This window comes from Salvelinus alpinus, chromosome 21 (genome assembly GCF_045679555.1).
Source record: "Salvelinus alpinus chromosome 21, SLU_Salpinus.1, whole genome shotgun sequence".
Taxonomy (NCBI): domain Eukaryota; kingdom Metazoa; phylum Chordata; class Actinopteri; order Salmoniformes; family Salmonidae; genus Salvelinus; species Salvelinus alpinus.
In genome coordinates this window covers 44,259,192-44,284,191 of record NC_092106.1, presented here as the reverse complement: position 1 = coordinate 44,284,191, position 25,000 = coordinate 44,259,192, and the positions used below count along the sequence as shown (strand labels likewise).

General features: G+C 44.2%; 1 protein-coding gene across 2 annotated transcripts in view; it reads right to left on the bottom strand.

Moving 5' to 3' along the window:
- The window catches only part of veph1 (ventricular zone expressed PH domain-containing 1), a 205,119-nt gene that overhangs the window by 109,366 nt on the left and 70,753 nt on the right, over positions 1 to 25,000 (bottom strand). Inside the window, exons 6-7 of one of the 2 annotated variants that reach the window (XM_071357970.1) lie at positions 21,687 to 21,850; positions 4,997 to 5,206 (exon numbers count right to left, since the gene is read on the bottom strand). In XM_071357970.1, the coding sequence (XP_071214071.1) occupies positions 4,997 to 5,206; positions 21,687 to 21,850 (374 nt within the window). Of the gene's footprint in view, positions 1 to 4,996; positions 5,207 to 21,596; positions 21,851 to 25,000 lie in introns of those variants that run through there. The other variant, XM_071357969.1, reaches the window with a different exon arrangement.

Here is a 25,000-nt window from a genome sequence, read left to right as displayed (position 1 = left end):
AGAGAGGGAGAGAGAGAGGAAGAGAGAGGGAGAGGGGGAGAGAGGGGGGAGAGGGAGAGAGGGAGAGAGAGAGGAAGAGAGAGGGAGAGGAAGAGAGAGGAAGAGAGAGGGGAGAGAGAGGGAGAGAGAGAGGGAGAGAGAGGAAGAGAGAGGGGAGAGACAGGGAGAGAGAGAGGGAGAGGGAGAGGAAGAGAGAGGGGAGGGAGAGAGGGAGAGAGAGAGGGAGAGCGGGGAGAGGAAGAGAGAGGACACACACCATTACATTAATCTTCCTGCCATTGCGCAACATCCACTGACTCCCTAGTCCCCCAATCACTGTCAATCTGCCTCACCTTGAAACAGTATAACCATCCCCAAAACCCTGTAATCATCTCTACCCCTGGCTAGAGGCTACATGCCAATGGTCACACATCCTGGCGGCCATTTTAGAGAGAATAGGAGATTCAGAGGAATGCCCAGTTTTCCTGAGATCCACTTGGAGAAGATAGGAGAGCGGAATATCAGATTCAGTGTCCGATTCAGCAGACGCACACACACACACACACACACACACACACACACACACACACACACACACACACACACACACACACACACACACACACACACACACACACACACACACACACACACACACACACACACACACACACACACACACACACTTCTGGGCCTTTAGCGGGACCGGGGGGGCTTGTTACATTAAGAGAGAGGAGGACATTTTGTTCCAGATCTCATCTGCAGAGGGAGCAGAGGAATCAGTGTGCTGGTCCAATCAGGAGGCAGGGAGACAAAGAAAATGAAGAAGTAAAACAGGTTGCTTTATTTAAACCCTCTCTGGCTCCTAACTGGAGCATTACACGTTTCACGTTACACAAAACATTTAACACACACACACACACACCACACACACACGCACCTAGGACACACACACACAAGCTACTGCTGGAGCGGATCGGTTTGGAGTATTGTCAGAACAATAACAGAGGAGTGATTGGAGCTGACGGGCCAAATCGTTCCGCCTCTCATGGGAAGTGTGTGTGTGTGTGTGTTTGCATGTGTGTGTGTATGTGTGTGTATGTGTGTGTGTGTGTGTGTGTGTGTGTGTGTGTGTCTGTCTCCCGGAAAGAGCAGAATACTGCTGCGAATCCACATTTATCCTGTCACCGTGGGGTTTTGCCTTTTCATAACTTCTAGGGAAACATGCCAATGAATAATGAAACACAAGAGCTAGTTTGTTGAGGGAGGGAGGGAGGGAGGGAGGGAGGGAGGGAGGGAGGGAGGGAGGGAGGGAGGGAGGGAGGATGGATGGAGAGAGTTTGTTGAGGGAGGTAGGGAGGGAAGGAGAGAGAGAGGAGGATGGAGAGAGTTTTTTGAGGGAGGGAAGGAGAGAGAGAGGAGGCTGGAGAGAGTTTGTTGAGGGAGGGAAGGAGAGAGAGAGGAGGCTGGAGAGAGTTTGTTGAGGGAGGGAAGGAGAGAGAGAGAGGAGGCTGGAGAGAGTTTGTTGAGGGAGGGAAGGAGAGAGAGAGGAGGCTGGAGAGAGGGGGGTTACAGGAGGTGGCACCAGGTCAGGGTGTGAGGGGTAGCTAACTAGCTGTGGTTCAAAGCTTTTCCCCCTCAAGTGTCTTGTAAATCCAGGAGAGAGTCATTCCAAAAGGATGCAGAGGGCTACAACATACCTCTCGCCGCTTCACAAGGTGTTGGGAGTCATTTAATCACTAGGTATCTCTCTCTCTCCCCTTCACAAGGTGTTGGGAGTCATTTAATCACTAGGTATCTCTCTCTCTCCTCAAGGTGTTGGGAGTCATTTAATCACTAGGTATCTCTCTCTCTCCTCAAGGTGTTGGGAGTCATTTAATCACTAGGTATCTCTCTCTCTCCTCTTCACAAGGTGTTGGGAGTCATTTAATCACTAGGTATTTCTCTCTCTCCTCTTCACAAGGTGTTGGGAGTCATTTAATCACTAGGTATCTCTCTCTCTCCTCAAGGTGTTGGGAGTCATTTAATCACTAGGTATCTCTCTCTCTCCGCTTCACAAGGTGTTGGGAGTCATTTAATCACTAGGTATCTCTCTCTCTCCGCTTCACAAGGTGTTGGGAGTCATTTAATCACTAGGTATCTCTCTCTCTCCTCTTCACAAGGTGTTGGGAGTCATTTAATCACTAGGTATCTCTCTCTCTCCTCTTCCCAAGGTGTTGGGAGTCATTTAATCACTAGGTATTTCTCTCTCTCCTCTTCACAAGGTGTTGGGAGTCATTTAATCACTAGGTATCTCTCTCTCCGCTTCACAAGGTGTTGGGAGTCATTTAATCACTAGGTATTTCTCTCTCTCCTCTTCACAAGGTGTTGGGAGTCATTTAATCACTAGGTATCTCTCTCTCTCCTCAAGGTGTTGGGAGTCATTTAATCACTAGGTATCTCTCTCTCTCCTCTTCCCAAGGTGTTGGGAGTCATTTAATCACTAGGTATCTCTCTCTCTCCTCTTCACAAGGTGTTGGGAGTCATTTAATCACTAGGTATCTCTCTCTCTCCGCTTCACAAGGTGTTGGGAGTCATTTAATCACTAGGTATCTCTCTCTCTCCTCTTCACAAGGTGTTGGGAGTCATTTAATCACTAGGTATCTCTCTCTCTCCTCAAGGTGTTGGGAGTCATTTAATCACTAGGTATCTCTCTCTCTCCTCTTCACAAGGTGTTGGGAGTTATTTAATCACTAGGTATCTCTCTCTCTCCTCTTCACAAGGTGTTGGGAGTTATTTAATCACTAGGTATCTCTCTCTCTCCTCTTCACAAGGTGTTGGGAGTCATTTAATCACTAGGTATCTCTCTCTCTCCTCTTCCCAAGGTGTTGGGAGTTATTTAATCACTAGGTATCTCTCTCTCCGCTTCACAAGGTGTTGGGAGTCATTTAATCACTAGGTATTTCTCTCTCTCCTCTTCACAAGGTGTTGGGAGTCATTTAATCACTAGGTATCTCTCTCTCTCCGCTTCACAAGGTGTTGGGAGTTATTTAATCACTAGGTATCTCTCTCTCTCCTCTTCACAAGGTGTTGGGAGTCATTTAATCACTAGGTATCTCTCTCTCTCCTCTTCACAAGGTGTTGGGAGTCATTTAATCACTAGGTATCTCTCTCTCTCCTCTTCACAAGGTGTTGGGAGTCATTTAATCACTAGGTATCTCTCTCTCTCCTCTTCACAAGGTGTTGGGAGTCATTTAATCACTAGGTATCTCTCTCTCTCCTCTTCACAAGGTGTTGGGAGTCATATAATCACTAGGTAACATGTCTCTCTCTCCATCAATCACTCAGGATTTATCACTCAAGTTAAATTGAGCCGGAGCTACCCAGAACAGGCTCGTGTTCCAGCACCTTAAGGACCCCAAAAAAGTATGATGAAAGTATGATAATCCAATTTTAGTGTTAAGGTTATGGCTAGGGTTAGGGTTATGGTTGGGGTTATGGCTAGGGTTATGGCTAGGGTTATGGCTAGGGTTATGGTTATGGTTGGGGTTATGGTTGAGCCTGGGCCTTCAGAAGGCCTCATTCATTAATCATCTCCTCTCAGGGTTCCTCCAGAAGGCCCCAAGACAATGTTCACCTGAACAAACACGTCCACTGAATGAAACCACATGCAGGGCTGGAAAAGCATGTAGTGCTTACACACACAGGCATATAGCGGGCTTAGCGTGTTACCTAAGCGTGTTAAATAAGCGTGTTACCTAAACATGTTACCTACGCGTGTTAGAGTTGACCCCCACATGAGATGGCGTGATACTAGAACATACCGTGATTAATAAGCTAAATAAAATGCTGTGACAGATTTGATGCTGTGGTTCCAAGCGTAACTATACAGGCATGCAGCTATGGGCCTGTTAACTGAGCTGCAGCTATGGGCCTGTTATCTGGGATGCAGATATGGACCTGTTAACTGAGCTGCAGATATGGACCTGTTAACTGAGCTGCAGATATGGACCTGTTAACTGAGCTGCAGATATGGACCTGTTAACTGAGCTGCAGATATGGACCTGTTAACTGAGCTGCAGATATGGACCTGTTAACTGAGCTGCAGATATGGACCTGTTAACTGAGCTGCAGATATGGACCTGTTAACTGAGCTGCAGATATGGACCTGTTAACTGAGCTGCAGATATGGACCTGTTAACTGAGCTGCAGATATGGGCCTGTTAACTGAGTGGCAGATATGGGCCTGTTAACTGAGTGGCAGATATGGACCTGTTAACTGAGTGTTTATTGTCAATGTCACCCTAAACCTTATATGAGTAAGATTAGGTTAATATGAAAGCTCAGGCTAATGATGATTGGGAATGAGGAATGTAACGATCAGTTTCACTGTGTCCCTGTGTTTTAATTGATTATTTCTGGCAGGTGACTGACGGTTTATGATAAGTGTGTGTGTGTGTGTGTGTGTGTGTGTGTGTGTGTGTGTGTGTGTGTGTGTGTGTGTGTGTGTGTGTGTGTGTGTGTGTGTGGACAGACCTAGCCAGTCTGACTAAGTGATTCTGGCACAGTGAGTTCCGGCGTCTGTGTCAACACTGCTGCACTGATGGAGAGATAGAAGAAGAGAGGAAACTGAGAATGACAGGGGGAAAGGGGGAATGAGAGAGAAGAGGAGGAGAGAGAGAAATGAGAGAGAAATGAAAGGGGGAATGAGAGAGAAGAGGAGGAGAGAGAGAAATGAGAGATAAATGAGAGGGGGAATGAGAGAGAAGAGGAAGAGAGAGAAATGAGAGAGAAATGAGAGATAAATGAGAGGGGGAATGAGAGAGAAGAGGAAGAGAGAGAAATGAGAGAGAAATGACAGATAAATGAGAGGGGGAATGAGAGAGAAGAGGAAGAGAGAGAAATGAGAGATAAATGAGAGGGGGAATGAGAGAGAAGAGGAAGAGAGAGAAATGACAGAGAAATGACAGATAAATGAGAGGGGGAATGAGAGAGAGAAGTAAGAGTAGAAGACAGGTGGATGTTGATGTCTCCTTACCTCACTGGTCAAGCCCACAGCTCTGTGTATTTTGACCACGTGTCCCAGCAGGACCGGGTACTGCTGACCCACAACCCTCAGCGCGGGCAGGAAGGGGGCCATGGAGGCGGGGCTAGCCTGTGACACGTACACCAGTGCACCCAGTAGGGTCTCGTTCAGAGAGGCATCGCCTAGGTAACCAACCAGGGAGGGCACCAGGGGACTCAGCACCTGGAGGGGGGAGAGAGGAGGGAGGGGGAGAGAGAGGGGGGAGGGGGAGAGAGAGGAGGGAGGGGGAGAGAGGGGGGGGAGGGGGAGAGAGAGGGGGGAGGGGGGAGAGGATAAAACCAGTGATCAGCATTGGGTTGAAGGATGGAAAAGAGGCTAGAAGGCGTTATGAGAGTATTCATTAGGATCCCCATTAGCTACAGCCAAAGCTGCAGCTACTCTTCCTCTTGTCCACACCAAACATGACATAATAGCTGAAGGACAGAACTACATAAAATGGCATAATACATAAGATTAATAGACAGGTACATAACTACACACATTTAAAATAAGAATTTATACTTTCATATTCTTATGCATTACCATGCAACATAATAACGGCTACTCTGCAGTCATACATTTTGTTACAGTTGCTTACTGTTACAATTGCAAGTCCTGATCCTAATCTCTCAGAACCAGTTGTTCTGAAAAGAAAGAGAATCTCACAACATTAGGAACCATATACATACAGTAAAAGAGGAGGAAGATGAGAAAGATAAGTGTTGGTAGAATGGTAGTAGAGTTGAGATTAGGAGAGAGAGAGAGAGAGAGAGAGAGAGAGAGAGAGAGAGAGAGAGAGAGAGAGAGAGAGAGAGAGAGAGAGAGAGAGAGAGAGAGAGAGAGAGAGAGAGAGAGAGAGACAGAGACAGAGACAGAGACAGAGACAGAGAGCAGAGTTGAGATTAGGAGAGAGAGAGAGAGGAGAGAGAGAGATTAGAGAGAGAGAGAGAGAGAGCAGAGTTGAGATTAGGAGAGAGAGAGAGAGAGAGAGAGAGAGAGAGAGAGAGAGAGAGAGAGAGAGAGAGAGAGAGAGAGAGAGAGAGAGAGAGAGAGAGAGAGAGAGAGAGAGCAGAGTTTAGATTAGGAGAGAGAGAGCGAGAGAGACAGAGAGAGAGAGAGAGAGAGAGAGAGAGAGAGAGAGAGAGAGAGAGAGATAGACAGAGAGAGAGAGAGAGAGAGAGAGAGAGAGAGAGAGAGAGAGAGAGAGAGAGAGAGAGAGAGAGAGAGAGAGAGAGAGAGAGAGAGAGAGAGAGAGAGAGAGAGAGAGAGAGAGAGAGAGAGAGAGAGAGAGAGAGAGAGAGAGAGAGAGAGAGAGAGAGAGAGAGAGAGAGAGAGAGAGAGAGAGAGAGAGAGAGAGAGAGAGAGAGAGAGGGAGTTCCGGAGTTCCAAATTAAGCAGCAACAGCTGAAAAGATGAGCTCCTAAAAATATTGAATTTTACATGGTTTTTAGAGGAAAGTATATCGAAAAAAAGCAAAAGAAAACTGCAAGACTGATTAGGAGACCAAACAAGCAGCAAACAAAGAAGAAAGGCCTTCGAAAAAAGTAAAATTATACAATTTTCTTAGCTAGCTAAGTTGTTTACCTGTTGCTAGGCAGTTGCTAGGGACTCTCCTGAAAGAAGCTAGCTAGCTAACAAGGAGAGAGAGAGAGAGAGAGGTCATGATCAGATGATCAGATGAGCTCCTGCATTTTTCAGCATTTTCTTTAAAAAAGATAGATTTAGAGTTAGTTAAACTTGGATTTTTTGTGGAACTGAGAGAGATACAGCTTCAACTGTATTCAACTGTAACTGACTTGATACAGCTTCAACTAGCACTGACGTGTCAAGTGAGAGGTGTCAAAGACCATTAGCCCAACAATGGCAGGAGAGTCGAATAGTCTACCCCAACCAAATGGAGAGGCCTTAGAAGCTCCCTCCTGCTGTTCAGAGGTAATTAAAATACAGTACCCTGTGAGTGTAAAGAATGATAAGGCAAGAAAAGAGCACAAAATGAAGCTCCTTATGGAAAATCAAGAGACACTTTTTGCTGACTATTACAAAAATGGGAACATCAGCAACCTTATCTTCCACACAAACCATCCCCTGGCATGGCACAGTGCTATATTAGCACACTACCCCTCTGTTAAGAGAGGGGGGGTTAACGAGGGGTGGAAACTCAGGATACTTGACAACGAGGACTCTGAGTCAGCTAACATAAATCTATATAAGTCTGGAACAGTATTGGTACAGGGCAACCCCAAACAGTTTCAGCTGGACTTTCACCTAATCAAAGAATTAGCCCAGCAGGAGAAGCTCTCCCTTGATAAAGATACCCCCACCCCAAGCGGGTCAGACCAGACCTCTTCATCATATAACCCCACAGACGAGCAACCCTCAGCAGACAGTCAACCTCCCAGTACAGAGCACTTCTCCCTCATTGAAATGAAGGATAAATTCACCCAGCTGGAGGTAAGGCAGGTGGAGCTGGAACAGCAGGTGATTACACTCCAGTCAGCACAGACCCAGACAACAGTCCAGCACAACAACCCCTTAACCAGACCAGGAGAGCTGGAGGTGGAGAGAGACATATCTGCACTCTGGACAGTGGTGAGACAACTTCAACAGGAGAAAGAGCAGAAGCAGGAGCAGAACAAAGCACTAGAGGAGAGGATCAGACTGCTGGAGGAGAGGGAGAGGGGGATGGAGGAGAGGATCAGACTGCTGGAGGAGAGGTTGAGGGGGATGGCATGTGACAGAGAACAACCCACTAGGGAGGTGGCCATCCCCACAGAGACGCCAGCAGAACAGCCCACCTCAGCACCGGACAAAAGTCTCGACACCACAGCAGAACAGTCCACACCAGACCCTGACCATAGAGTCAACATCACAGCAGAACAGACAAAAGAAAAAACCCAAGCCCAGCAGCTCTCACCCCCCCTGAGCACCCCCCCTGTCAGCCACCCTGATAGCCCTCCTGACAACCCCCCCACACCCACTGAGAACAAACACAAGACACAGATTGTTCTCCTTATGGACTCAAATGGGAAATATATAGAAGAAAAAAAACTTTTTCCCAAACACAGTGTGTCTAAACTCTGGTGTCCAAACACCCAGCGCGCCCTAGACCTTCTGTCTGAGGACAAACTAGGCTCACCTAGCCACATAATAATACACACAGGCACAAACGACCTGAGAGCAAAGCAGGAAAGGGTGGCCACAGCACTGAAGGGAGTGATTGAAAAAGCTTCTTCTACTTTCCCCAATGCACAAGTGGTTATCTCCACCCTGCTACCACGAAAAGACTTCCACCCTGCTACAATACAGCGGGTAAACGCAAGCATTTCCCGTGACTGTGCCTCAAAACCAAATGTTTTCCTGGCCCACCACTCCACCCTGGACTTGAACAGCCTCTATGACCAGGTCCACCTCTATAAGGCAGCAGTGCCCACCTTTGTCCGGACTCTAAAGGACATCGCTCTCAAACGCAGCCCCAACACTTCACACAGGAGCAACAGATCAATAGACACCCCACCCAGACCAGCGAGACACCCTCCAAGACCTGCAGGACCCCCCCGTGGACCTACACATAGAGGACCCACGCCAAGAGGACTTACATCCAGACCACAGCACCCCCAGACACATCCACACCCCCACCCCAACCAATCAACACCCCCCCACATCAACCATGCCCACACCCCATTTAGGCCCCCTCAGGACAGACCTATGCCACTCCTGCCCACCCCATGCACCCCACCCCCGCAAAGAGAGCATCAACATGGAAGTCACACATACGCCCAGGTAGTGAGCGGGCAAACAGGCCCAACCCCCACTCTTACACTCGCCCAAGCCAACGGCATGTACCAGATGCTCAGCAGGCTCTGCTCACACTTACTGGCCTGAGGCCAAACCACACGGCCAACAACATTGGACACTTTATGGAACAAAAAGCCTTCACTATATCATCCTGGAATATCCAAGGCCTGAGGTCATCTGCCTTTGGCCTAAAGAGCAGGAACACGGACTTCACCAAAGAAATCGGTAATGCAGACATTGTCATCCTGCAAGAAACATGGTATAGCGGAGACGGACCCACTGGTTGCCCTCTAGGTTACAGAGAGCTGGTAGTCCCATCCACCAAACTACCAGGTGTGAAACAGGGAAGGGACTCAGGGGGAATGCTAATTTGGTATAGAGCAGACCTAACTCACTCCATTAAATTAATCAAAACAGGAACATTTTACATTTGGCTAGAAATTCAAAAGGAAATTATCTTAACAGAGAAAAATGTCCTCCTGTGTGCTACCTATATCCCCCCACTAGAATCCCCATACTTTAATAAAGACAGCTTCTCCATCCTGGAGGGGGAAATCAATCATTTCCAGGCCCAGGGACATGTATTAGTCTGTGGCGACCTAAATGCCAGAACTGGACAAGAACCTGACACCCTCAGCACACAGGGGGACAAACACCTGCCTGCAGGTGACAGCATTCCCTCCCCCATATGCCCCCCTAGGCACAACTATGACAACATAACCAACAAAAACGGGTCACAACTCCTGCAGCTCTGTCGCACGCTGGGTATGTACATAGTCAATGGTAGGCTTCGAGGGGACTCCTATGGTAGGTTCACCTATAGCTCATCTCTTGGCAGTAGCACTGTAGACTACTTTATCACTGACCTCAACCCAGAGTCTCTCAGAGCGTTCACAGTCAGCCCACTGACACCCCTATCAGACCACAGCAAAATCACAGTCTACTTGAACAGAGCAATACTCAATCATGAGGCATCAAAGCCAAAGGAACTGAGTAACATTAAGAAATGCTATAGATGGAAGGAATGCAGTTTGGAAACCTACCAAAAAACAATTAGGCAACAGCAAATTCAATCCCTTTTAGACAACTTCCTGGGTAAAATGTTCCACTGCAATAGTGAAGGTGTAAACTTGGCAGTAGAAAATCTTAACAGTATATTTGACCTCTCAGCTTCCCTATCAAATCTAAAAATCTCAAATAGAAAACCGAAGAAAATGAACAACAATGACAAATGGTTTGATAAAGAATGCAAAAATCTAAGAAATAAATTGAGGAACCTGTCCAACCAAAAACATAGAGACCCGGAAAACCTGAGTCTACGCCTTCACTATGGCGAATCACTAAAACAATACAGAAATACACTACGGAAAAAGAAGGAACAGCACGTCAGAAATCAGCTCAATGTAATTGAAGACTCCATAGACTCTAACCAATTCTGGGAAAATTGGAAAACACTAAACAAACAACAACACGAAGAATTATCTATCCAAAATGGAGATGTATGGGTAAACCACTTCTCCAATCTTTTTGGCTCTATAACAAAGAATAAAGAACAAAAACATATACATGATCAAATACAAATCCTAGAATCAACTATTAAAGACTACCAGAACCCATTGGATTCTCCAATTACCTTGAATGAGTTACAGGACAAAATAAAAACCCTCAAACCCAAAAAGGCCTGTGGTGTTGATGGTATCCTTAATGAAATGATCAAATATACAGACAACAAATTCCAATTGGCTATACTAAAACTCTTTAACATCGTCCTTAGCTCTGGCATCTTCCCCAATATTTGGAACCAAGGACTGATCACCCCAATCCACAAAAGTGGAGACAAATTTGACCCCAATAACTACCGTGGAATATGCGTCAACAGTAACCTTGGGAAAATACTCTGCATTATCATTAACAGCAGACTCGTACATTTCCTCAATGAAAACGATGTACTGAGCAAATGTCAAATTGGCTTTTTACCAAATTACCGTACAACAGACCATGTATTCACCCTACACACCCTAATTGACAACCAAACAAACCAAAACAAAGGCAAAGTCTTCTCATGCTTTGTTGATTTCAAAAAAGCCTTCGACTCAATTTGGCATGAGGGTCTGCTATACAAATTGATGGAAAGTGGTGTTGGGGGTAAAACATACGACATTATAAAATCCATGTACACAAACAACAAGTGTGCGGTTAAAATTGGCAAAAAACACACACATTTCTTCACACAGGGTCGTGGGGTGAGACAGGGATGCAGCTTAAGCCCCACCCTCTTCAACATATATATCAACGAATTGGCGCGGGCCCTAGAACAGTCTGCAGCACCCGGTCTCACCCTACTAGAATCCGAAGTCAAATGTCTACTGTTTGCTGATGATCTGGTGCTTCTGTCACCAACCAAGGAGGGCCTACAGCAGCACCTAGATCTTCTGCACAGATTCTGTCAGACCTGGGCCCTGACAGTAAATCTCAGTAAGACCAAAATAATGGTGTTCCAAAAAAGGTCCAGTCACCAGGACCACAAATTCCATCTAGACACCGTTGCCCTAGAGCACACAAAAAACTATACATACCTCGGCCTAAACATCAGCACCACAGGTAACTTCCACAAAGCTGTGAACGATCTGAGAGACAAGGCAAGAAGGGCCTTCTATGCCATCAAAAGGAACATAAATTTCAACATACCAATTAGGATCTGGCTAAAAATACTTGAATCAGTCATAGAGCCCATTGCCCTTTATGGTTGTGAGGTCTGGGGTCCGCTCACCAACCAAGATTTCACAAAATGGGACAAACACCAAATTGAGACTCTGCATGCAGAATTCTGCAAAAATATCCTCCGTGTACAACGTAGAACACCAAATAATGCATGCAGAGCAGAATTAGGCCGATACCCACTAATTATCAAAATCCAGAAAAGAGCCGTTAAATTCTACAACCACCTAAAAGGAAGCGATTCCCAAACCTTCCATAACAAAGCCATCACCTACAGAGAGATGAACCTGGAGAAGAGTCCCCTAAGCAAGCTGGTCCTGGGGCTCTGTTCACAAACACACCCCACAGAGCCCCAGGACAACAGCACAATTAGACCCAACCAAATCATGAGAAAACAAAAAGATAATTACTTGACACATTGGAAAGAATTAACAAAAAAACAGAGCAAACTAGAATGTTATTTGGCCCTAAACAGAGAGTACACAGTGGCAGAATACCTGACCACTGTGACTGACCCAAACTTAAGGAAAGCTTTGACTATGTACAGACTCAGTGAGCATAGCCTTGCTATTGAGAAAGGCCGCCGTAGGCAGACATGGCTCTCAAGAGAAGACAGGCTATGTGCACACTGCCCACAAAATGAGGTGGAAACTGAGCTGCACTTCCTAACCTCCTGCCCAATGTATGACCATATTAGAGAGACATATTTCCCTCAGATTACACAGATCCACAAAGAATTCGAAAACAAATCCAATTTTGATAAACTCCCATATCTACTGGGTGAAATTCCACAGTGTGCCATCACAGCAGCAAGATTTGTGACCTGTTGCCACAAGAAAAGGGCAACCAGTGAAGAACAAACACCACTGTAAATACAACCCATATTTATGTTTATTTATTTTAACTTGTGTGCTTTAACCATTTGTACATTGTTACAACACTGCATATATATAATATGACATTTGTAATGTCTTTATTGTTTTGAAACTTCTGTATGTGTAATGTTTACTGTTCATTTTTATTGTTTATTTGACTTTTGTATATTACCTACCTCACTTGCTTTGGCAATGTTAACACATGTTTCCCATGCCAATAAAGCCCCTTGAATTGAATTGAATTGAGAGAGAGAGAGAGAGAGAGAGAGAGAGAGAGAGAGAGAGAGAGAGAGAGAGAGAGAGAGAGAGAGAGAGAGAGAGAGCAGAGTTGAGTTTAGGAGAGAGAGAGAGCATAGTTGAGATTAGGGGAGAGAAAGAGAGAGAGAGATTGAGAGAGCAGAGTAGAGATTAGGCGAAAGAGAGAGAGCAGAGTTGAGATTAGGAGAGAGCAGAGTTTAGATGAAGAGAGAGAGAGAGAGAGAGCAGAGTTTAGATGAAGAACGAGAGAGAGAGAGAGCAGAGTTGAGATTAGGAGAGAGAGAGAGAGAGCAGAGATGAGGAGAGAGGGAGAGAGAGAGAGAGAGAGAGAGAGAAAGCAGAGTTGAGATGAGGAGAGAGAGAGAGCAGAGAGAGAGAGAGAGAGAAAGAGAGAGAGAGAGAGCAGAGAGAGCAGAGAGAGAGAGAGAAAGAGAGCAGAGAGAGAGAGAACAATGCATGCAGGGCAGAATTAGGCAAATATCCACTAATAATAAAAACTCAAAAAAGAGCAATTAAGTTTTGGAAACATCTAAAATACAGTGACCCCCTCTCATATCATTACCAAGCCCTGCAATACCAAGAGCTGAACAAAGAAAAGAGTCCCCTCATCCAGCTGGTCCTGGGGCTGAGTTCACAAACCTGTTCTACTAACACACTGAAGCCTCAGGACCAGAACATCCAATCAATCAGGATAAACCAAATTACAACACAGTCAAAACAAAACTATATTGCTTATTGGGAAACACAAGCACAAGCACAGAGCAAAATGCAGTGCTATCTGGCCCTAAATCGACAGTACACCGTGGCTAAATATTTGACCATGGTTACTGATCAAAACTTTAGAAAAACCTTGACAAAGTACAGGCTCAGTGAGCACAGCCTTGCCATTGAGAAAGGTAGACACAGGAAAACCTGGCTCCCTGTAGAGGAAAGGCTGTGCAACCACTGCACAATAGCAGAACCTGAGACGGAGCTGCATTTCCTGACAAAATGTCAAAAATATAAAACAATTAGAGAGTGTCATTTCCCCAAATTTGAAACTCTTATTCAAGGTTTCAAAGACCTCTCTGATGAGGATAGGCTACCCGTCCTGTTGGGGGAGGACGCAGAGAGCTGTGGGTTGGCAGCGCACTACATTGCTGCCTGCCATAAGTTGAGGGACAGTGTCTGACAAACCAATCAACCTGCACATGTCCTTTACTGTATGTTTATTGTTATTGTTGAATGTAGGGTTATTTTGACCCTTGGTTATTGTTGTTACTGTTGTCCCGTTGACAATTTTGATTCTCATTTTTACATTGTAAACAAGCTTTGGCAATATGTACATTGTTACGTCATGCCAATAAAGCAAATTGAATTGAATTGAATTGAGAGAGAGAGAGAGAGAGAAAGCAGAGTTGAGATGAGGAGAGAGAGAGAGAGCAGAGAGAGAGAGAGAGAGCAGAGAGAGAGAGGGAGAGAAAGAGAGAGAGAGCAGAGAGAGAGAGAGAGGGAGGGAGAGAGCAGAGAGAGCAGAGAGAGAGAGAGAGAGAGAGAGAGAGAGAGAGAGACAAAATTCTACAAAGTGGGCTTGGTGGTAAGGTGTATGACTTAATAAAATGTATGTACAAAGAAAACAAGTATGCAATAAAAATCCAAAACCACAGAACAGAATTATTTTCACAATGTCAAGGTGTTAGACAAGGCTGCAGTTTGAGTCCAAATCTTTTTCTTTTCAACATTTACTGTATATCAATGAATTAGCAGACATGTTGGACCATTCTCCAGCCCCAGGACTCACACTATTTGACACAGAGGTGAAATACCTGCTATATGCTGATGACTTGGTACTTCTATCACCAACCAAAGAAGGTCTTCAACAGAACATTAATATTCTAGAGCAATAATTGGGCCCTAGCAGTACATTTCCAAAAAACGAAAATCATGTTTCCCCCCCCCAAAAAAACAGATGTCAGAAACACAAATATAAATTCACCCTGAACAACACCATAATTGAACACACTAAAAATTACACCTACCTTGGTCTGACCATATCTGCATCGGGAAACTTTAATATGACAGTGAATGCACTCAAAGAAAAAGCCCGCAGAGCATTGTATGCAATAAAAATTAAATTATTCAATATCAACATCCCAACTAGAATTTGGACCAAAATATTTGACAGTGTAATCCTACCAATAGCTCTTTACGGAAGTGAGGTTTGGGGGCCACTCAATAAACTGGACTTTAATATGTGGGACAAACATCCAATTGAAGCCCTACATGCATAATTCTGTTGGAAAATTCTACAAGTCCAGAGAAAGACACCAACTAATGTATGTAGGGCAGAATTGGGCCGCTTTCCAGTAGTAATGAAAATACAGAAAAGATCATTCAAATCTAAATTCAAGTCTGCAATTTAAAGCACTTCAAACCCAAGAGCTGAGCCCAGAAACGAGCCCTCTCAGTCAGCTGGTGTTGGACCTCACCAACCAAGCTGACACCAGCACCGCTTCAAAAGAAAGAATTCCAATAAACAAAATCATGAAGCAATCAAAGGACTCATATTTACAACATTGGAAAAACGAAACAAAATCCCAAAGCAGACTAAATTGCTATCTGACCCTAAACAGAGAATATGAATTGGCTGATTATCTCTACTCTGTCAGAGATACGAAGCAGAGACAGATCCTTACCAAGTACAGGCTGAGTGACCAATTGGCAATAGAAACCGGCAGACATAAAAAGACATGGCTACCCAAAGAGAAGTGTGTATGTGGTCACTGCACAACAGGGGAGGTAGAAACAGAGATGCACTTTCTCCTTTACTGTGATAAATATTCCTCACAAAGACATTCATTATTCACTGTAATTACTACATTTATTCCAAATTGTAACTTATTAAACCCAGAGGAAAAACTAAAAATACTCATATGGGCGAAGGAGCAATGGCTCCTCTTGCAGCCAATTATGTATTTGCCTGCCATAGCCTGAGGGACACTGAATAATAACATCTGCATAGTAAGTAGTAACTTACTTATTATTACTGTTATTGTTATTACTATTATTATTGTTGTTTATCATTCCAAATAGTAGAGGTATGGGTGATAATGGTAATGCTAGCAGTTTAATGATGGTGGTGGTAGTAGTAGTGGTAATGATGATGATAGTAGTTGTAGTACTGATGTAATGGTAGTAGTAGTAGTAGTAATGATGATGGTAGTTGTAGTACTGATGTAATGGTAGTAGTAGTGGTAATGATGATAGTAGTTGTAGTACTGATGTAATGGTAGTAGTAGTGGTAATGATGATGGTAGTTGTAGTACTGATGTAATGGTAGTAGTAGTAGTAGTAATGATGATGGTAGTTGTAGTACTGATGTAATGGTAGTAGTAGTGGTAATGATGATAGTAGTTGTAGTACTGATGTAATGGTAGTAGTAGTGGTAATGATGATGGTAGTTGTAGTACTGATGTAATGGTAGTAGTAGTAGTAATGATGATGGTAGTTGTAGTACTGATGTAATGGTAGTAGTAGTAGTAATGATGATGATAGTAGTTGTAGTACTGATGTAATGGTGGTAGTAGTAGTAGTGGTAATGATGATGGTAGTTGTAGTACTGATGTAATGGTAGTAGTAGTGGTAATGATGATGGTAGTTGTAGTACTGATGTAATGGTAGTAGTAGTAGTAATGATGATGGTAGTTGTAGTACTGATGTAATGGTAGTAGTAGTAGTAATGATGATGATAGTAGTTGTAGTACTGATGTAATGGTAGTAGTAGTAGTAATGATGATGGTAGTTGTAGTACTGATGTAATGGTAGTAGTAGTAGTAATGATGATAGTAGTTGTAGTACTGATGTAATGGTAGTAGTAGTGGTAATGATGATAGTAGTTGTAGTACTGATGTAATGGTAGTAGTAGTGGTAATGATGATGATAGTAGTTGTAGTACTGATGTAATGGTAGTAGGAGTGGTAATGATGATAGTAGTTGTAGTACTGATGTAATGGTAGTAGTAGTGGTAATGATGATGATAGTAGTTGTAGTACTGATGTAATGGTAGTAGTAGTAGTAATGATGATGATAGTAGTTGTAGTACTGATGTAATGGTAGTAGTAGTAGTAATGATGATGATAGTAGTTGTAGTACTGATGTAATGGTGAAGATTACCATTATTTAGTTATAAGTTATTTATAGTTTCATTTTCCATATTTCGATTTTTATATTTATTACATTCTACTATTGACTGTTACCATTTTATTGTTATTATTTTTTTATTTAATAAGTGAGAGAGAGAGAGAGAGAGAGAGAGAGAGAGAGAGAGAGAGAGAGAGAGAGAGAGAGAGAGAGAGAGAGAGAGAGAGAGAGAGAGAGAGAGAGAGAGAGAGAGAGGGGCCTGGTGGTGACAGCAGTCCTACGAACACAGTGATCTATAACAGGACATCAGGGAGGGAGACCGTTGAGAGGTCTGGGAGGAACACAGCAGACAGTAGGGATCTGGGAGGAACACAGAAGACAGTAGGGATCTGGGAGGAACACAGAAGACAGTAGGGATCTGGGAGGAACACAGAAGACAGTAGGGATCTGGGAGGAACACAGAAGAAAGAACGGATCTGAGGTCTGGGAGGAACACAGAAGTAGGGATCTGAGGTCTGGGAGGAACACAGAAGTAGGGATCTGAGGTCTGGGAGGAACACAGAAGTAGGGATCTGAGGTCTGGGAGGAACACAGAAGAACGTAGCAATCTGAAAGGAATGGAAAAGAAAGAGAGAACATAAAATCTGTCCAATTTTGTGAGGATTTTAGGTGCCAAGCCAAATTTATTCAGCCTCCAGAGGTTGAATAGGCGCTGTTGCGCCTTCTTCTCCACACTGTCTGTGTGGGTGGACAATTTCAGTTTGTCAGTGATGTGTACGCCGAGGAACTTGAAACTTTCCACCTTCTCCACTGCGGTCCCATCGATGTGGATAGCAGGGTGCTCCCTCTGCTGTTTCCTGAAGTCCACGATCATCTCCTTTTTTTTAACGTTGAGTGAGAGGTTACATTCCTGGCACCACACTCCCAAAGACCTCACCTCCTCCCTGTAGGCTGTCCCGTCACTGTTGGTAATCAAGCCTACTACTGTTGTGCCGTCTGTCTACATTCCCATGGAGACAGACAATCAAAAACATACGTTCCCATGGAGACAGACGATCAAAAACATACGTTCCCATGGAGACAGACGATCAAAGACATACGTTCCCATGGAGACAGACGATCAAAGACATACGTTCCCATGGAGACAGACGATCAAAGACATACGTTCCCATGGAGACAGACAATCAAAGACATACATTCCCATGGAGACAGACGATCAATGACATACGTTCCCATGGAGACAGACGATCAATGACATATGTTCCCATGGAGACAGACGATCAATGACATACGTTCCCATGGAGACATACGATCAATGACATACGTTCCCATGGAGACAGACAGTCAAAGACATACACTCCCATGGAGACAGATGATTAAAGACATACGTTCCCATGGAGACAGGTGATCAATGACATACGTTCCCATGGAGACAGATAGTCAAAGACATACACTCCCATGGAGACAGACGATCCAATGACATACGTTCCCATGGAGACAGACGATCAATGACATATGTTCCCATGGAGACAGACGATCAATGACATACGTTCCCATGGAGACATACGATCAATGACATACATTCCCATGGAGACGATCAATGACATACATTCCCATGGAGACAGACGATCAATGACATACGTTCCCATGGAGACAGACGATCCAATGGCATACATTCCCATGGAGACAGACGATCAATGACATACGTTCCCATGGAGACAGACGATCAATGACATACGTTCCCATGGAGACAGACAATCAATGACATACGTTCCCATGGAGACAGACGATCAATGACATAGGTTCCCATGGAGACAGACAATCAATGACACACGTTCCCATGGAGACAGAAGATCAAAGACATATGTTCCCATGGAGACAGACGATCAATGACATACGTTCCTATGGAGACATACGATCAATGACATACATTCCCATGGAGACAGACAATCAATGACATACGTTCCCATGGAGACACACGATCAATGACATACGCTCCCATGGAGACAGAAGATCAATGACATACGTTCCCATGGAGACACACGATCAATGACATACGCTCCCATGGAGACAGACGATCAATGACATACGCTCCCATGGAGACAGAAGATCAATGACATACGTTCCCATGGAGACACACGATCAATGACATACGCTCCCAAGGAGACAGATGATCAATGACATACGTTCCCATGGAGACAGAAGGTCAATGACATACATTCCCATGGAGACAGACGATCAATGACATACGTTCCCATGGAGACAGAAGGTCAATGACATACATTCCCATGGAGACACACGATCAATGACATACGCTCCCATGGAGACAGACGATCAATGACATACGTTCCCATGGAGACAGAAGATCAAAGACATACGTTACCATGGAGACAGACGATCAATGACATACATTCCCATGGAGACAGACGATCAAAGACATGGAGACAGGCGATCAAATACATGGAGACAGACGATCAAAGACATGGAGACAGACAATCAAATACATGGAGAAGACTATCAAAGACATGGAGACAGACGATCAAAGACATACGTTCCCATGGAGACAGAAGATCAAAGACATACGTTCCCATGGAGACAGACGATCAATGACATACATTCCCATGGAGACAGACGATCAATGACATACATTCCCATGGAGACAGACGATCAAATACATGGAGACAGACGATCAAACACATGGAGACAGACGATCAAATACATGGAAACAGATGATCAAATACATGGAAACAGGCGATCAAAGACATGGAGACAGATGATCAAAGACATGGAGACAGATGATCAAAGACATGGAGACAGGCGATCAAATACATGGAAACAGGCGATCAAAGACATGGAGACACACACACACACACACGCATACACACACACACACACACCAGTCAGTCAGTTGACGTGTTAGAGTTATGAACCTTACACAACCTCTGTCGCCCTGGCTGACCCCTGGCTGTGCTGGTCAGTCAATCAGGAGGAAACGTGATGTCTTTCCCTGTAATGGGTCAGCGGGTCAGACGCGTGATCTATGGGGTGCTGAATTCTGTAGCCTTGCTGTGGGACTTACTGGGTAAACTAAATCCCCTTTGCCTCATTATCTGTCCTAGCCAAACCAGACCAGACCAGACCAGGCCTCTTGTCTCCCTCCCACCGTAGCATGTGCTTGTTCTTGGTCTTAACGTTGTCGTCATTGTTGTTGATTTTATCTCACTTTTTTGTTTCTTGTGGTCTTTCTTTCACATTTTCTATCTCTTACTCCCCCTTTCTCTCTCTCTCTGTCTCTCTTTTTCTCTCCCCCCTCTCTGTCTCGCTCTCTCCCCTCTCGCTGTCTCTCTGTTTCTCTCTCTCTCCCCTCTCTCTTTCTCTCTCTCTTTATCTCTCTCTCTCTGTTTCTCTCACTCTCTTTCTCTCTGTTTCTCTCACTCTCTTTCTCTGTCTCTCTCACTCTCTTTCTCTGTCTCTCTCACTCTCTTTCTCTGTCTCTCTCTCTCTCAATTCAATTTACACTCACACAAGTTCCAAAATAATAGGGACATTTCAAATGTCATATTATGTCTATACATTGTTCTAACGATGTGCAGTCACTTCACCCCTACCTCCATGTACAAATTACCTCGACTAACCTGTACCCCCACACATTGATTCATAGTCACTTCACCCCTACCTCCATGTACAAATTACCTCGACTAACCTGTACCCCCGCACATTGATTCGGTACTGGTACCTCCTGTATAAAGCCTCGTTATTGTTATTTTATTGTGTTACTTTTTATCTTTTTTTTTAACTTTAGTTTATTTGGTAAATATTTTCTTAACTCTTTCTTGAATTGCATTGTTGGTTAAGGGCTTGTAAGTAAGCATTTCACGGTAAGGTCTACACATGTGACCAATAAAGTTTGATTTGATATGATGTGCAAAAGGGAAAATAAATAAAGAAAATATAGGTTGTATTTACAATAGTGTTCGTTCTTCCCTCGTTACCCTTTTCTTGTGGCAACAGGTCACAAATCTTGCTGCTGTGATGGCACACTGTGGTATTTCACCCAGTAGATATGGGAGTTAATCAAAATTGTATTTGTTTTCAAATTCTTTGTGGGTCCGGCAGAAGGTTAGGAAGTGCAGCTCAGTTTCCATCTCATTTTGTGGGCAGTGTGCACATAGGCATACCTGGCTCTCAAGAGAAGACAGGCTAAGGCGGCCTTTCTCAATAGCAAGGCTATGCTCACTGAGTCTGTACATAGTCAAAGCTTTCCTTAATTCTGGGTCAGTCACAGTGGTCTCTCTCTCCCTTCCCTCTCTCTCGCTCTCTGTCTCCCCCCCCCCATCTCTCTCTTTCCTCCAAACCGGAGATGAGCTGAATGACTTATTAGAGTTTCCCTGATAAATTAATCTGATCATCAGATGGGACTCTTGCATCATGAGTGTGAGAGAGACAGGAAATGTCAAAATATTTGACATCCCTGATGACGGATGTAATCTCTACACACTCATAATGAGCACGTATATGAGAGTGTGTGTGTGTGTGATTCCTATTGTGTTCTAAATGTGGTCTTTCGCTTCTTTGTGACTGCTCTCTTTTTCACCAGACACATCCCATTATTCCCCTCAGCACGGGGTTTCTGATGACTCAGCTTGTTCTGTATTAATGCGGATGAGAACATCCATCTAGCATGTGCATACATACTTTCCCCTCTCCCATTACTCTCCCCTTAATATCCTCATGCTGGACCACGTTCTCTGGAGCGCAGCATAGCATTCCCACATGTAGGAATTCTGGAATTTCTCATGGCTAATGTGTTCTTTGAACGCAGTCCATCACACACATGCTCATAGACGGGCACACGGGTACGTGAACACACACACATAAACACACACACATACACACACCAGTGGCTGTTGCTCGGCGACCATCCGGATCAGCCTCAGCAGGTGTTGTCGCTCCGGTGAATCGAGCTGTGACATCATGGCCGTCAGGTTGCCTAGGTGACGATGGATAGCACGGGGCTGTTTGGGGTAGACGGACGGCAGCACGCGTAGGAGCATGTGGTTACCTAGAGGGGGACGACACGGACAGACAGGGTCTAGGTACATGGTGTACGTGGCAACGGATTCAAGTCTCACCATTTGTTGTCAATATTCATTCCATGACGTTCATCCTTGAGGAAGAAAATGTAACATGTATAAATGCAAAAATACACATAATGTGTACCAGAATCCTTCAATATTTGCCCAAGAGAAATTGACCTTCATATCTAAACCATCTTTAAATATCTCATGCATCTGCACAATGTCTTCTGTCTTCAAATAGTAGTTTTATTAGTAGCTTCATCTCTTATGACATTACATGAACACGAACAATGCCTTTTATGTTTACTTTGTAGCTAAATCCTTTTTCAACAAAGTCAGTTGGGATTGAATGATGTCTCCACAGTAAAAGGGATTGAATGATGTCCCCACAGTAAAAAGGGTTGGCTGATGTCCCCACAGTAAAAGGGATTGGCTGATGTCCCCACAGTAAAAAGGATTGACTGATGTCCCCACAGTAAAAGGGATTGACTGATGTCCCCACAGTAAAAAGGATTGGCTGATGTCCCCACAGTAAAAAGGATTGATTGATGTCCCCACAGTAAAAAGGATTGACTGATGTCCCCACAGTAAAAGGGATTGACTGATGTCCCCACAGTAAAAAGGATTGGCTGATGTCCCCACAGTAAAAAGGATTGATTGATGTCCCCACAGTAAAAAGGATTGACTGATGTCCCCACAGTAAAAAGGGTTGACTGATGTCCCCACAGTAAAAAGGATTGACTGATGTCCCCACAGTAAAAAGGATTGGCTGATGTCCCCACAGTAAAAAGGGTTGACTGATGTCCCCACAGTAAAAAGGATTGGCTGATGTCCCCACAGTAAAAGGGATTGACTGATGTCCCCACAGTAAAAACGATTGGCTGATGTCCCCACAGTAAAAAGGATTGACTGATGTCCCCACAGTAAAAAGGGTTGGCTGATGTCCCCACAGTAAAAAGGATTGACTGATGTCCCCACAGTAAAAACGATTGGCTGATGTCCCCACAGTAAAAAGGATTGACTGATGTCCCCACAGTAAAAGGGATTGACTGATGTCCCCACAGTAAAAAGGGTTGACCGATGTCCCCACAGTAAAAAGGGTTGACTGATGTCCCCACAGTAAAAACGATTGGCTGATGTCCCCACAGTAAAAGGGATTGACTGATGTCCCCACAGTAAAAAGGGTTGACTGATGTCCCCACAGTAAAAGTGATTTACTGATGTCCCTACAGTAAAAGGGATTGACTGATGTCCCCACAGTAAAAAGGATTGACTGATGTCCCCACAGTAAAAGGGATTGGCTGATGTCCCCACAGTAAAAGGGATTGACTGATGTCCCCACAGTAAAAAGGATTGGCTGATGTCCCCACAGTAAAAGGGATTGACTGATGTCCCCACAGTAAAAGGGATTGATTGATGTCCCCACAGTAAAAGGGATTGACTGATGTCCCCACAGTAAAAGGGATTGATTGATGTCCCCACAGTAAAAAGGATTGGCTGATGTCCCCACAGTAAAAGGCTGGAGTTAACACAGTAGTATGAGTGGGGTAAACCTGGATGTGATTTACTCTATGGGACAAAACTATGTGAAATTCCTACAGCATGACTGAGTCCAGCATGTTATTATTTTATTTTAAATGTCAAAGCACATCATCTGAAGAACATATGGACTTAGTGAGACCGAGAGAGACCGAGAGAGAGAGAGAGAGAGAGAGAGAGAGAGAGAGAGAGAGAGAGAGAGAGGTGGGGGGTAGAGAACAATAGAGAGAAAAATGTTGTCCTTTCATCTACTGTATAATAGTTTAAAACTGTTCTTCTTTGGTAAAATCAACACATGTACTTCCTGCCTATAAAACGTGAACGAATTGGATTGAATTAATTACAAGGAGACCAAAATAGCGTGTCAGACTGAGAGAACGACAGAGGAGACAAAGAGACAGAGACAAGAGAGCCCGCCAGTCTTCATGCATGCTGAATATCTGTCGTTATCTACAGGGTCATCTGGAAGCGATCCCTAGGTTCCTTCCTGGGACCATGCTATGAATGGAACACACACTGCGGAGGTGATTCTCATTTTGTGAATGGAGTTCTATTTGCAGTCAACCCTCACTCTGATTGGCTAAGGAAACAGGAAACAGAAACATCCCACAGAGACATGGGATAATAAACACGCGTTGGGAAACAGGAAGTAGTGCGAGTCCTAACAACTGTGGGCCAGCAATGTGAGAGGAACCTAGAATGAAGTGAAGAGGGATTGGACAAAGGTTATGTCATAAATAGAAACCAGGAAGTACACATGGGTCCAATCATTTTCATTCATTCAGTTTAATTGACTGGGAGTTCCATTTGGCCCCCCAGTGCACATTTACTTCCTGGAAAATCTGTAGATTCCTGACATCACTGTCCAATCCTCCTTCATCCCATTCTAGTGAGGAGCCAGGAACTGACTGGACACCAATCAGATGACTAGGGACATGGTCAAGGAACATATTACACACATTACAAAAGAAAATGAAAGGATTGTTTTCAATGTGTGTGTGTGTGTCTGTGCATGGGTGTGTGTGTATGTGTGTGTGTGCATTGCTAGCTAGCGTTGCTACCTGCTACACAAGACTAACCTGATGGCCATAACTCCTATCAACGAGTTCAATGTCTTGGATTGATTGAAAATGATTTAAAATTGATTGATTTAAAATGATTTAAAATGTTAGCATTGACATTTACTATTTAGTTTAATGCATGACGATTGACTGTATCAAAAGGATTCACAAGGGGACACCTGACTGGCTGCACATCAGTGGGCATGTTCTGTGGGCTCATGCCTAGGTCATATATCAACACGCCTAATGATAGACACTGGTAACTACACTGAGTGTACAAAACAATAGGAACACCTGCTCTTCCAAGTCATAAACTCAGCAAAAAAAAGAAATGTCCTCTCACTGCCAACTGCGTTTATTTTCAGCAAACTTAACATGTGTAAATGTTTGTATAAACATAACAAGATTCAACAACTGAGACATAAACTGAACAAGTTCCACAGACATGTGACTAACAGAAATGGATTAATGTGTCCCTGAACAAAGGGGGGGTCAAAATAAAAAATAACAGTCAGTATCTGGTGTGGCCACCAG